Genomic DNA, 15,585 nt, shown 5'->3' with positions numbered 1-15,585 from the left:
GGTGGTGGCAGCCATTTTGAATGTGACAAGAGATGACCTCAAGCTGTGACGTCGCGTTTATGCAAATTGCTTGTCGAGCGCGCGAGGGCGCGAGTTGCAAATGCGACGGCTGTTTCCTGTGCCGTAGATCCTGAATAGAGATCGGTGCACGTGGCCCCCTGACGATAAATGCATGGTACAGGAAACAGCCGTCGCATTTGCAACTCGCGCCCTCGCGCGCTCGACAAGCAATTTGCATACACGCGACGTCACAGCTTGAGGTCATCTCTTGTCCCATTCAAAATGGCTGCCATCACCAGACGTTTCACGAGTGCATATGGACTCCAGAAAGATTGAAGAATATCTCGGAAAATGGAACATCATTAGACCTAAGCACATGCTAAGCATCCCAGAAGTGATAGGAGACATCATAGAATACAACCATAAGAAAGTAAGAAACTGAAAATGTAAGAAACTGCCCTGAATTTTATGAAAAACTTCGTCCTCAGTAGCGCGCGGTACCACGGTGTGTGGCCAAAGGTTCAGCGCAGCATACCGACGGCCACACTAGTGGGGCTATCTTTTATTAAGATTAGAAGAATGAAAATTTAAGAAGAGATATGAACACCTTACTAATGTAATGGATGGAAAGAATGTTGCATCCCTGCCACTTTTTTTCATCATGTATTGCCTTAATGAAGGTCAGTTATTGTTGCAAAAATGTAGAAAAGACATAAATCTGGGACTGAGAAACATTCCCAATTTTGTTAAATAATACTTCAAAAATGCACTGGACTCTCCATAGACTTTGTACATAACCAAAGAAGTGGCGTCTGGATACTGCATTCTTTCCTAATGGACACCTGACCTATTAAAAGTATTAATATCAATACAAACAGTCACTATTGATACATTGCGTCATCTTTACAGAGTGCAGATTGGTGCTCTGTAATGCATCATGGGTAATCTCTTTGGGAAGAAGAAGAGCCGAGTCACGGAACAAGACAAGGCAGTTCTGGTAAGAAGATGCAGAATATACCGGTATACATGTACCTTAAGACAGTATTGTAATCCAGTCCATCACAAGTCCAATCATAAGTAAATCTCAAGTCATTTTACAAATTCAGCCACAAATTACAGTGGACGAACCTCAACAAAGGAGTGCCTTTGCAACATGCAGTTCATTTGAATAGCTTGGGACTCAACTTGGGACTGGATGACTTGTGATGGACTTGTGAGGATATGTGAGGATTTGAGGGACTCAAATACAACACTGCCTGAACACTAACCTTCCCAAATCCTCCCAAATCCTCTTTGCAAAATGGAAGATTTTGCAGGATTGAGGTTACATGTATATGGCAAAAGTGTGTGGCTGATTTCAGAGGATGCACTGTGTCAAGGTCTTAGGCCGGACCTTGTGTTGTTTATGCTCAGCCGTGCATACATTTAGGCCTGTATTATACTTAAAATCCTCCGCACTGCTCCAGGATGTCACTGGCTCTGCCTCAACATATTGAAAGTGATTGCTGGAGGATTTTGCAGGATTGAGGCAGTGGTCGCCCTCTAAGGACCACAGTCAAGAAATAGCAGAGGATTTTGCAGGATTGAGGCTTTATGCAATTTTTACATGGAGGCAATTGGAGGATTTTGCAGGAGTGAGGTTACATCCCAGCAAAAATGACAAGGGAGTAAGGGTTAAGAGTATTCTATAGCAGATTGCATTCACCCATTGGACGCCCTACAAATCACTAATTAACTTACAAATCACCAATTAACTTTCATTACAGCAACTGAAGGAACAGAGAGACAAACTGAAGCAATACCAGAGGAAGATTGAGGCCAATTTGATGAGGGAGCGACAGGTTGCCAAGACGCTCCTACGCGATGGAAAGAAGGAGTAGGTTACAACATTTATAGATCTGCCTATTAAAGGTCTTAAAGATGGAGGTGGTGGGTTTGAGTCCCACCTATATAAGCTTGTATTTTGGAAAGCTTTATTAAACCTAAATTACGTATAACTTAAAGTAGAACAAGGATGCAACCCAATATTTGAAATTTTCATCACAATACCAAAAAATGGAAATTCATATCAAGGGTCGTAAATATTTGGTTGTACGACTTTATAAAATTTCCGTCCTGTATTGTCATTGATTTTTGAGTATGAGATTCAAACTTGTCAGCCAGACCCTACGAGCTGTCTAGTTGAGAATAAGATGTCTGTACTAGTATGGGTTCAAGTCCCCCCCCCCCCCAAGCAAACTTAGTTTATTTTCTTGCAAGCTCATAGGCAGTACATTGCTTTAAAAGTACATCAGCAAACTTGAAAGCCCATTATTGACAAACCACCAAAATTCATTATCAATTTTGGTTTTCATGTTCTCCTGAAGGAAAGCCAAGGTGTTACTGAAGAAGAAGCGGTACCAGGAGCAGGTGCTGAGCAAGACAGACAACCAGCTGAGTAACCTAGAGCAGCTGGTGCAAGAGATTGAGTTTGCGCAGGTGGAGGCCAGGGTCATAGAGGGACTCAAGACGGGCAACGAATGCCTCAAGAAAATGCACCAGGTAATAACCCCTATCCCTTATATTTCCATCAACCCAAGCTATCTTAGATCCTACAAAATCCTCTGGAAGGATTTTCAAGGATTTTGTAGGATTGAGGATGGTAGACCCCAGCCACTGTTATTCTACATGGAGCTGGAAGCTCCTTTAAATGTACAGAGAATGTGCTAATGTGGCACAGTGGATGATTTTGGAGGATCTGGGAAGATTCCTAGCCCATTGCTTTGCTAGTTAGACTAACCCTAAGCCCTTCAATATCCTTTAAAATCCACGAGGTAGATTTTGAAGGATATTGTAGGATTTAGGAAGGTAGAGCCCAGCCACTGTTACTTTGCATAGGAGCTGAAGCCTAGCTTTAGATACAGTTAACCCTAAACTCCCAAAGGTAGTTTTGCTACAAAGCATCCAAAATAAACCTTAAACTTTCTGCAACTTTTAAGGGACCCGTATTTCAGCCTCATGAGAAGCGATAAGAATCTACCCTTCTTAATCCTGCAGAGTCCTTTGCATGTAACTGTTGCTGCTTAATTTTAAAAGGTTGATTGTTGATTGTTAGATATTTGAACTTTTCTTTTCTCTTTGAAATATTTGTATAAAAGGAAAGATTTTTTTTTTTGATGCCAGATTTGTGATTCTCAATGAAAGTGAGAAGCTGTAATTAACCTGTAGTCCACACAGTGTCATCTAAAGATTCCTACAAAGATGATCATAGCCTCGCTTAGAGCACTGAATAAATAAGTGAGATGCATCAATGAATTCTTCCTTTCTTTTGACAGATGATGTCATTCGAAGATGTGGAGCGAATCATGGAGGAAACACAAGAGGGTATTGAGTACCAGAGAGTAAGTGGCAATCTCGTTGCATTTCAAGATTTCTCCGTTAATGTGCAGATTTCTTTTATAAAAAAAAAAATGTTATTTTTTTACACATTTCCTACAAACGAAAATCAAAATAAAAAACATTTGTGGTTGTAATAATCTCTGTTTCACAGAAAGTATGTTACATTTTCATAACATAGAGAAAAAGACATCGTTCTTCCTTTTTAAGGGTTAAGACTCATTTGAAATTCATCAAAGTCTACACTAAAGTTTGGTCTTATTTTGATATAACCGGGACTGTAACATACTGCCATGATTCTTTACAAAGCAAAATTAATGATGTAAAGCAGACGAGGAGCATTTATGGTGAGTAGCTGGTAGCCAATTAGCCCTCGGTCTAAAAAGAAGATAACTACCAGACATCTAAGACAAGAAATGCAATATTGTGTGATGACTTGTTGTCAGTGTAAACACCAGTCACCAGGCCTTCAAAATCGGGAGATATTGATCCTTGTGGGCAGTTTTGCAGGAGGTCTAATGAAAAAACTGCATCTGTCAGCTATCATTATGATTTGTTTGTCTTGTCAACTGTGCTTGAGAAACTGATATTGGGTAATATTGCGGTTGGTTTTATTATAAAACTGCCTTGGTCATTGCTCATCATTTATCATTAGGAGCGCACATAGTGATTGTTAGATATAGGCACACCTCCCCCCTTCGTTCCATATAAAACATCTCTGGTTACGTGCGCACTTCACACTTTATTACTTGTGCACATCTTCGGCAGTACCACAATTCAGAGTGCTTGGCAGTCTTTGCATGACCTGGCAGATGTGGTCTCTTTTACAGCTGGATCGGGACACTTTCCAGTTGCAGAAAAAAAAAACTGCCTCATTTTACAACAATCCCAAGAGTGATTAACAGTCAAAAGAAGACTTCTCTTAAAGTGCATAAACAGGGAGCGTCATTTACATGCCACCTAACTTTTATCGAGTAGATGGTTGGCGGAATTGCAGCCCTGATTTTTTTTTATGGTGGTCAGAGCCATTCTGCTAGTGTGCAGGTCGACTAGCACTCAAAGACACCAAGCAGGATCATTCTCCAGACACCGAAGTCATCTATAGCTATCCAGAGTGCCAGCGTGTTGTCATGCATGCTGAGTGTGCTGGGAAAGCTGAGCCCTTTGTATCAGGAGGATCGCTTTGAGCTCTGGTTGAGTGTGCAACTCGGTGACTCGCAAGTCTGGGATGCTTCAGCCTCATCTTGATAGAGACTTCAGGAAATCCTGTTTAGAGTTCAAATTTTGCACAAGAGCTTCTCAGCCTTTCAGTGTTTACAGCTTGCATCTGTTTTTGGCGAGGGTTCAAGCCTTGTAGCCAACAGAACACACATGTACTCAACAGTGGTTGCAAACATCGGCCTCTTCACAAACATCAGCCTCTTTACAAAGCCATTACTCAGTTTTGACTTTTGCCTGTTCGTACAGTTGTCATTCTCCAGATCTCTACAGAGCACTATACTTTAGAGCTTATTTTTGAATAACCTGATGTCTATTTTTGCAGAGCTTATTTTAACCTGATGTCTTTTTTTGCAGAGGCTAACTCATGCTCTAAATTTTCAGTTTAGCAAGGTATGCAATAAAAAGTCAATCAAGATGGAAATGAGGGGTGGCCTGGACTTTAATTACATATTCCCTGTATTTCAGGCACTGTTCTCTGTGGTTGGGTCTCTTGGATTTATTGGCAATGTTCTTGTATGCGTGACCATATGTTATACAGAGGCACTGCACAGTATCACAAACTTGTTCATACTGAATCTGGCCGTGGCTGATGCATTGGCTTCAGTAGCCAATATCGCGGTTCCGTTTACAGCCCACAACTCTAAAGACGAGAGGTCTCTTTACAACGGGACAGTCACATGTACTCCCAAGTTACTTTTCTTGTTTGATGTGAAATGGGTTGTTCATTACTTAGGTAATGTTCTTCTGGCTTACTCTGTACTTGGCCTCACATTGGTGACGTATGAGCGGTTTATTGGGATTGTAAGACCATTGCACTATAGAAGTTACTTCAGTTGGAGAAAGATTGTGGTCATGTTATTGGCAATGTGGGTGACTCCACTGGTTGTAGAATTGCCTCGTTTCATACATTCCATCATTAATTACCGGCATCAAAATTGTAGCAGTGTCGAGGCTGGTATGGAGTTTCACCTCACGTTTTCCCTTTTGTCAATGCTGCTGCTTGCTGGGCCGACTGGAGCCATGGTTTGGATGTATGTCCAGATTCTGATAAACCTCAAACAGGGGGCCAAGAGCATTCAGGACTTAGGAGTAAAAGAGTCCGCCAAAGAGCTACTTGAAGCTCACAAGAAGGTGACCGTAGCGATGGCTCTCGTCACAGCAGCTTTTTTTATTCTAGTACTGCCTGCTAAAATAATTAACGTTGTGTTTGGATTTAGTTCCGATGGCCAATCTGCAGCTGTGATGCAGACGTTAGTTCTCCTGGCAGTGCTGAATTCGGCCATCAATCCAGTCTTGTATGGGTTCAAGTACAAACAGCTGAGGCAGTCCTTTGTGTCTATGGTAAGGTGCAGATGCAGGAAATTGAAACGTCACAATCGGGTCCGGCAAGTACATGTATCAAGTGTAGAGACGGTCGAATCTCTGGCCTAATATGTGTTGTGTCCACTAGCTCTTTCCAGAGGTCGGTCATTGGATTGTCCAAATGCACAAGCTGACTTGGCGTTTCTGCATAGTTGTCTTGGGTTTTCAGTCCCAATTGCCTTAGACTTTGTAGACGTTGTTTATACCCGCCTCTTTTGGCATTGAACTTAGTCATATCATCATCATCATCATCTAGCGGTCGCAACCGAGATCTCGTTCACAACGCCACGCCAGGTGTCTTTATCCCTCATTATGTACGGAAGGTCTTCAATTTCACATTGGGTGTCTCTGCCAATCACATCAATGTAGTTGAAAGGTCTTCGTCCTCTATTAGGCCATGGAAGTCTCCAACATAATACATCAGATATGACCTGGTTTATTTACCAATGATAATTAATATAGACATAGACCCTGTGACGTCAAGTGACGTCATGATGTAACATACTGCCATGATTCTTTACAATACAAAATTAATGATATAGTAAACAAGGAGTATTTTGTTGTGAGTAGCTGGTAGCTTATTTTACCTCTCTCTAACAAGAAGATAACTACCAAACATCTTAGACAAGAAATGCTATATTGTGTGATGACTTATTGTCTCGCCTGAACTTTGTTCAAGAAAGAGACTATGCAATCACTGTGTCTGTCCGTATGTAGTATACTTGTTTGTCGTATTTTGCTTAAAGTTTTGTAAATTTGTCTCATTTGAAAAGTTGAAGTCCAATTGGAACCAAACTTGGGTCATAGATGCACCATAGCAACCTTCATATATGATAATATCAATGGTCGCGTACCCAGCTCATAGGTCATAAGGTCAAGTTGTATAATAGGCTGAACATGTACAATATATCTCATTTGAAAGGTTTAAGTCCAGTTGGAACCAAACTTGAGTCATCAATGCAACATGGGAACCTTCAAGTAATAATGATGTCAAAGGTCACACACCAAGGTCAAGGATCACTCTTTACAGAAAATCCCGAAAGCAGGCGAGACGCATGGTTCAAGAACCATCTTGTTGTCAATGTAAACACCATTCACTAGGGCTTCAAAATCGGGAAACACTGATTCTTGTGTGCAGTTTTGCAGGAAGTCTAACGATAAAACAGCATCTGTCAGCCATCATTATGGTTTGTTTGTCTTGTCAACTGTGCTTGAGAAACTGATATTAGGTGATATTGCAGTTTGTTTTATTATCAAACTGCCTTGGTCATTGTTGGTCATTCATCATTAGGAGCTCAACCTTCATAGTGATTGTTAGATAAAGGCACCCCTCCCCCCCCCCCCCCCCCCCCCCCCCTTCGCTCCATATAAAACATCTCTTGTTACGTGCGCACTTCACACTTTATTACTTGTGCACACCTTCGGCCGCACCAAAAATTAGAGTGCTGAGCAGTTTTTGCGTGACCTGGCAGATGCGGTCTCCTTCACTGCTGGCTTTGGACTCTCTTCAGTTGCAGCAAGAAAACTGCCAATTGAACACGAAAAATTTGACAGCAATTCCAAGAGTGATTTACAGTCGAAAGAAGACTTCCCTTGGTGCATAAATAAGGAGTGTCGTTTACATACCATCTTACTGTTATGCGGCAGACACAATTGCAGCCCTGGAATTTTTTTATGGTGGTCAGAGCATTTCTGCTAGTTTGCAGATCGACTGGCACTCATTGCAAGGCTCTCTCTTAAACCATACCTTAAAGACACCAAGCAGGGTCATTCTCCAGACACCGAAGTCATCTATAGCTATCCAGAGTGCCAGTGTGTTGTCATGCATGCTAAATGTGCTGGGAAAGCTTTGCCATTTGTATCAGGAGGATCGCTTTGAGCTCTGGTTGAGTGTGCAACTCAGTGACTCGCAAGTCTGGGATGCTTCAGCCTCATCTTGATAGAGACTTCGGGAAATCCTGTTTAGAGTTCAAATTTTGCACGAGAGCTTCTCAGCCTCTCAGTGTTTACAGCTTGCATCTCTTTTTGGCGAGGGTTCAAGCCTTGTAGCCAACAGAACACACATGTAGTCAACAGTGGTTGCAAACATCGGCCTCTTTACAAACATCAGCCTCTTTACAAAGCCATTACTCAGTTTTGACTTTCGCCTGTTCGCACAGTTGTCATTCTCCAGATCTCTACAGAGCACTGTACTTTAGAGCTTATTTTAACCTGATGTCTATTTTTGCGGAGGCTAACTCATGCTCTAAATTTTCAGTTTAGCAAGGTATGCAATAAAAAGTCAATCAAGATGGAAATGATGGGTGGCCTGGACTTTAATGACATATTCCCTGTATTTCAGGCTCTGTTCTCTGTGGTTGGGTCTCTTGGATTTATTGGCAATGTTCTTGTATGTGTGACCATATGTTATACAGAGGCACTGCACAGTATCACAAACTTGTTCATACTGAATCTGGCCGTGGCTGATGCATTGGCTTCAGTAGCCAATATCGCGGTTCCGTTTACAGTCCAGAACTTTTTCGTCGAGCTGTCTCTTTACAACAACACATTCACATGTACTCCGCAGTTGGTTTTCTGGTTTAATATGCAATGGGTTGTTCATTACTTGGGTGAGGCTCTTTTGGCCCACTCTGTACTTGGCCTCACATTGGTGACGTATGAGCGGTTTATTGGGATTGTAAGACCATTGCACTATAGAAGTTACTTCAGTCAGAGAAAGATTGTTGTCATGTTGTTGGCGATGTGGGTGACTCCACTGGTTGTAGAATTGCCTCGTTTCCTGTATACTATCATTGCTTACCGGCATCAAAATTGTGGCAGTGTCAGCCCTGGTATGGAGTCTCACCTTACATTTTCCATTTTCTCAATACTGCTGCTTGCCGGACCTGCTGGAGCCATGGTTTGGATGTACGTCCAGATTCTGAAAAACCTCAAACAGGGGGCCAAGAGCCTTCAGGAGTTAGGAGTAAAAGGATCGGCCAACCCCTACTTGAAGCTCACAAGAAGGTGACGGTAGCAATGGCTCTCATCACGGCAGCTTTTTTTATTCTAGTACTGCCTACTAAAATAATAAAATTTGTTGTTGGATTTAGTCCCGAAGGCAATTCTGTAGCTGCGATGGAGACGTTAGTTCTTCTGGCAGTGCTGAATTCGGCCATCAATCCAGTCTTGTATGGGTTCAAGTACAAACAGCTGAGGGAGTCCTTTGTGTTTATGGTGGTGGGCAAATGCAGGAAATTGAAACGTCACAATCGAGTCCGGCAAATACATGTATCAAGTGTAGAGATGGTCGAATCTCTGGCCTAAAATGCACAAGCTGACTTGGGTCTTCTATCCCAAATGCCATCGACTTTGTAGATCTATGTCTATTATACCCGCCACTTTGTGCATTGAACTTAGTCTACCGGTATATCATCAATAATAGACCCTTAGCAAAGTTGTGTCTCGACAAGTGATGTCATGATGACGTCATGATGACATCATGATGACATCCTCATGTGTCATGTGACGTCATCTTCAAGGTGCATGTACATTGTACATTTTTCAATGGCCTTCATTGTATATCCAGAGAACTACATTTTGTACATCCTACATGCACAAGGCCGATTGGGTTGAAACGATGTATGTACATTGACAGGGTTGTGTTATAGATGAAAATTGACATGATGACGTCATCGTGTGACTTTATATAGATTTTTAAAGTTTTGAAGATTATCGCCATTTCTCACGAACACAACATGGTAAATTCAAAATCCATTTTGTAATAGGTTAGTTAGCTCATAGATATGCACTATGTGACAAATGTGTGCCATCATGATGACATCATCTAAATGTGAGTTTTGTAAAACACATTTTTGTAAGTAGCTAATGTTACTAGTATGCTAATGTTACTAGTATGCTAAATTTAAAATAATGTCATCAACATCAGTAATTGTTTTTCTTTTTAGATCTTTTGCTGCTTGCAAAATTTGACATAAAATGCACTTTGAACTTTGTTCGTAAATTGAACTATCATTTACATGACTCCACATCGGGAACAAAATCATAATGCAGAAAGCCTAAGTTTCTGTTTTCAAACAGACAAAGACTTAATCGTCAAACTGTTGACAAAGATTGGCTAAATGCAAATCCCTGTTTTCTTTAATTAACCCTAACCATCCCAAATCCTTTAAAATCTTTTTTGCAAATTGGAGGAATTTGCAGGATTGAGGTAACATGGCAAAAGTGTCAAGGTCTTGGGCCGGACCTTGTGTTGGTTATGCTCAGCAGTGCATAAATTTAGTCCTTGATTATACTTGAAATCCTCCGCACTGCTCCAGGATGTCACTGCCTCTGCCTCAGCCTATTGACAGTCATAGCCGGAGGATTTTGCAGGATTCAGGCAGTGGTCACCCCTCCATGGACCATATTCAAGAAATAACGGAGGAATTTGCAGGATTGAGGCTATGTATGCTTTTTTCCATGAGGCCAATTGGAGGATTTTGTAGGATTGAGGCTACATCCTAGCAAAAAGGCTGAGGAGTTAGGGTTAAGGATTTCGATAGGTATATAATTTGCGTTTCAGAAAGAGCCGAGTGCAGATTCCTTGCCAAAGGGAAAAAAAGTAGCATTTATCATGTTTATTGCACTGATTGTAGATTTTGTTTCTAGGGCAGTTGTCAACTTCGAAACTGTAGCTTCTGACATTGATTCGACTCTGTTATTAGTCAGCTTCATGATACCATGGTAATGTAAGTAGATGATTTTCTCTCCAGTGTACAAAGAAGATACATATAGCTGCCAAAGAAATGCAATATTGCATGGAGACTTGTTGCCATTGCAAACATTAGAGCCTCAGAAGCTAAAATTGTTGATTCTTGCGAGCAGTTTTGCGGCAGGTTTAATTATAAAACTCCCTGCGTCAGTAATCATTAACGTCTCATTACCTTGTCAACTGGTGCTTCAGAAACTTGGTTAATATTGCAGTTGGTTTTATTATAAATTTGCCTTGGATATTGATGGTCATTCATCATTAGGAGCTCACCATTCATTATGACAGGGATATTAGTTGTTAGTTGTTTGTTAGAGGCATAAAACATTTCTGGCTACGCACCACACACGTTATAACTTGTGGAATCGTTTCTGTGATACCGCAAATTTTGATGCCACAAATTTTGTGCTATCCCTTAGACTCTTTCAAGTTTCAGTAAAACCGTGCATCAAAATCTTGAGCAAAATTACAACAATTACAAGATTGACTTGCTCAAGAAGACTTCTCTACATACAAACACATGGACGCTGTCACACGTATCATCTTGCCTTTGTATCAAATCTGCATTGATGGCTTCGGCATTTTGTTTGCAGTGTAGTCTAGCACTCATGTCTAGGCTCTCACAACTGTACCTCAAGACACCAAGCACGATCGTTCTCCAGATGGGGAAGTACTCTACTGTACATCAGCTGTCCAAGTTGCAGTGTGCTGTCATGCTAAGCGTGGATAAGAGTTGATGAATTTCAGCAGAGATAAACCGGGAAAGCAGTGCTGTCTGCTTACTCCAATTGCATGAGGAGGACTACTTGGAGCTCTGGTTGAGTGTCCAACTCACTGACCCGCATCTTCATAGAGAATTTGGGAAAACCTGTTTATATAAATTTTGCTCGAGAAGTTCTCAGCCTCTCAGCATCTACGTACATCATCCGTCGCACAAACATCAGCCTCGTTATGATGCTATTACTCAGGTCCAGCTTTTGTTCATCAGTCTTTCTATACGGAGCACTCTTCTTTAGAGATTATTTAATCCTGATGTCTTTCTTTGCAGAGACTAACCCATGCTTCAAGTTTTCAGTGTAGCATGATAAACCGAGATCAGTCATTCAATGATCGTAATATGATGGATGGCTTGAGTATTGATGACGCGTACATGTATGCTGTGTTTGAGGCACTGTTCTCTGTGGTTGGGTCTCTTGGATTTATTGGCAATGTTCTTTTATGCGTGACCATATGTTATACAAAGGCACTGCACAGTATCACAAACTTGTTCATACTGAATCTGGCCGTGGCTGATGCATTGGCTTCAGTAGCCAATATCGCGGTTCCGTTTACGTTTCACCGCTTTGATGTCGAGCTATTATCTCTTAACAAAGACAACGTCACAACCACATGTACTCCTGAGTTAGTTTTCTCGCATGATGCGAGATGGGTTGTCCATTACTTAAGTGAGGCTTTTATGGCCCACTCTGTACTTGGCCTCACATTGACGACGTACGAGCGGTTTGTGGGCATTGTAAGACCATTGCACTATACAAGCTACTTCAGTCGGAGAAAGATTGTGGTCATGTTGTTGGCAATGTGGGTGACTCCGCTGGTTGTAGAATTGCCTCGCGTTGTGTATACAATCATTGCTTACCGGCATCGAAATTGTGTCAGTGCCAAGGCTTCTGATGAGTATTACTATACATTTTCCATTTTGTCTATGGTACTGCTTACTGGACCTACTGGAGCCATGGTTAAGATGTATGTCCAGATTCTGAAAAACCTCAAACAGGGGGCTAAGAACCTTCAGCAGTTAGGAGTAAAAGGATCAGCCAAAGAGCTACTTGAAGCTCACAAGAAGGTGACCGTAGCGATGGCTGTAATCACAGCAGCTTTCTTTATTCTTGTATTGCCTATTAATATATTTCAAATTGTGATTGAAGTCAATTCAGAAGTGCAATCTTTAGCTTTGTCTCAGACGTTAATTCTTCTGGTAGTGCTGAATTCAGCCATCAACCCAGTCTTGTATGGGTTCAAGTACAAACAGCTGAGGGAGTCCTTTGTGTCTATGGTGGTGGGCAAATGCAGGAAATTGAAGCGCCAGAATCACGTTGAGCAAGCGCCCAGGGTAGAGATGGTCCAGACTCTATCCTAACGAGCTGCGTGTCTGCTATATCTTTGCAGAAGGCATTTGGATTGTCCAAATGCACATGACGACCTGTTTAATCTTCAAACTGTTGACAAAGATTGGCTAATCAAATGTCCCTGTTGTTCATTAGGATTTTGGTAGGTGGTTTTGTTTTAGAGACATCTTAATGCAGTTGACTTGTGTGGAAGTTTCTGTGATATATATGCTATGTTTTGGAGCCCCAAAATATGATGCAAAAGAAGAAAAAAAAATAAGATTTGGTGCACTAATTTTGTATTTCTAATTCTGCAATTGATTGGACGTTGTTGTAATTCGGCCTCATCGGGGGTGTTACCATGGTAACATTCTTCCTTTCGCTATACAAAGGAGATCGCTGCCAAAAATATAAGATAAGAAATGCAGTATGTGTATGATGACTTGTTGTCAGTGTAAACACAACATGCACAAGGTCCTCAGAATTCAAAATTGTTCATTCTTGTGGGCAGTTTTGCAGGAGGTCTAATGATAAACCTTCATCTGTTGTTATTCAGCCTCATAGGGAGTGTTACCATGGTAATATGAGAAGCAGGTAGCTGATTCTCCTTTCACTGTACAAAGGAGATTGCTGCCAAACATATTTATAAGATGAGATATATGCAGTATTGTAGATGCCTTGTTGTCAATGTAAACACTAGGGCCTCAGTATTAACAATTGCTCTGGTGGCCAATTTCACAGGAGGTCTACATTTTGTAATTATAAAACTGCATCTGTACAGTCATCATTATTAGTTGTTAGTGGCACAACCCCCACTCTCCATCTAAAAAATCTCTGGCTATGTGTCTCACGCTTTATTACTTGTGGAAACGTTTCTGTGATACCACAAATGCAAGCGCCTGGCAGCCTTGGATTTCGTTGCATATGCTATCCCTTGCACTACTATAGTGATGTTTTCAAGTTTCAGTAAAATCCTACGTCAAGATCTTGAGCAAAATTCAGACAATCACAAGAGTGACTTACTCAAGGAGACTTCTCAAAATATATAGAGGCGGTCTCACATGTACATTTTGTATCATTTTGCCTTTGTATCAAATCTGCATTGATGGCTTCGGCATTTTATACTGTTTGCAGTGTAGTCTAGCACTCATGTCTAGGCTCTCACAGCTGTACCTTGAGACACCAAGCATGATCATTCTCCAGATGTGGAAGTCGTCTGTAGCATAAGCTATAATTCCATTGTGCTGTCAATCACGTTAAGTGTGCTTATAGACAGTGCTGTCTGCTTTCTCCCATTGCATGAGGAGGACTGCTTTGAGCTCCGGTTGAGTGTCCATCTCAGTGACTTGCAAACTTGTCTGAGGTGCTTCATCCTCATCTTGATAGAGACTTGGGAAAATCTTCTTTAGAGTTCAGATCTGACATGAGAGTTTCTCAACCTCTCAGTGGCTACAGCTTGCATCTCTTTTTGGCGAGGGTTCGTGCCTCAGAGCAAAAAAAAGTGGTTACAAACATCAGCCTCTTGTTTCCATTACAGAGGTTTGATCATTAAACATCCGTCATTCTCTCAGAGCACTCTACTTTAGAGCTTATTTGAACCTGACGTCTTTCTTTGCGGAGACTAACCGTTGCTCCAAGTTTTCAGTTTCACAAGACCGTGAGCAGTCAATCAATGATCTTAATGATGGGTGGCTTGAGCATTGATGACACGTATGCTGTGTTTGAGGCACTGTTCTCTGTGGTTGGGTCTCTTGGATTTATTGGTAATGTTCTTGTATGCGTGACCATATGCTATACAAAGGCACTACACAGTATCACAAACTTGTTCATACTGAATCTGGCCGTGGCTGATGCATTGGCTTCAGTAACCAATGTCGTAGTTCCGTTTACATCCCACAACTTTTTCGTCGAGCTGTCTCTTTACAACAACACATTCACATGTACTCCGCAGTTGGTTTTCTGGTTTAATATGCAATGGGTTGTTCATTACTTGGGTGAGGCTCTTTTGGCTCACTCTGTACTTGGCCTCACATTGGTGACGTATGAGCGGTTTATTGGGATTGTAAGACCATTGCACTATAGAAGTTACTTCAGTCGGAGAAAGATTATTGTGATGTTGTTGGCAATGTGGGTGACTCCACTGGTTGTAGAATTGCCTCGTTTCCTGTATACTATCATTGCTTACCGGCATCGAAATTGTGGCAGTGTCAGCCCTGGTATGGAGTCTCACCTTACGTTTTCCATTTTGTCAATGCTACTGCTTGCCGGACCTACTGGAGCCATGGTTTGGATGTACGTCCAGATTCTGAAAAACCTCAAACAGGGGGCCAAGAGCCTTCAGCAGTTAGGAGTAAAAGGATCGGCCAAAGAGCTACTTGAAGCTCACAAGAAGGTGACCGTAGCGATGGCTCTCGTCACGGCAGCTTTTTTTATTCTTGTGCTGCCTACTAAAATAATAAAATTTGTTGTTGGATTTAGTTTCGAAGGCAAATTTGTAGCTGCGATAAAGACGTTAGTTCTCCTGGCAGTGCTGAATTCGGCCATCAATCCAGTCTTGTATGGGTTCAAGTACAAACAGCTGAGGCAGTCCTTTGTGTCTATGGTGGTGGGCAAATGCAGGAAATTGAAACATCACGATCGAGTTCGGCAAATACATGTATCAAGTGTAGAGATGGTCGAATCTCTGGCCTAAAATGCACAAGCTGACTTGGGTCTTCTATCCCAAATGCCATCGACTTTGTAGATCTATGTCTATTATACCCGCCACTTTGT

At 41.6% G+C, this 15,585-nt stretch overlaps 1 protein-coding gene across 3 annotated transcripts in view; it reads left to right on the top strand.

Annotated features, from left to right (window-relative positions):
- Window positions 1-15,585, top strand: part of LOC119734810 (charged multivesicular body protein 6-A-like) — a 28,005-nt gene that overhangs the window by 661 nt on the left and 11,759 nt on the right. For 2 of the 3 annotated variants that reach the window (XM_038208381.1, XM_038208380.1), the window contains exons 2-5: window positions 910-997; window positions 1,767-1,876; window positions 2,367-2,541; window positions 3,315-3,380. In XM_038208381.1, coding sequence (XP_038064309.1) covers window positions 938-997; window positions 1,767-1,876; window positions 2,367-2,541; window positions 3,315-3,380 — 411 coding nt within the window. In that variant the 5' untranslated portion in view covers window positions 910-937. The remainder of the gene's footprint in view (window positions 1-909; window positions 998-1,766; window positions 1,877-2,366; window positions 2,542-3,314; window positions 3,381-15,585) is intronic. The other variant, XM_038208379.1, reaches the window with a different exon arrangement.

Source organism: Patiria miniata, unplaced genomic scaffold (genome assembly GCF_015706575.1).
Source record: "Patiria miniata isolate m_02_andy unplaced genomic scaffold, ASM1570657v1 HiC_scaffold_28, whole genome shotgun sequence".
NCBI classification, from domain to species: Eukaryota; Metazoa; Echinodermata; class Asteroidea; order Valvatida; family Asterinidae; genus Patiria; species Patiria miniata.
This window is presented reverse-complemented; position numbering and strand designations above follow the sequence as displayed.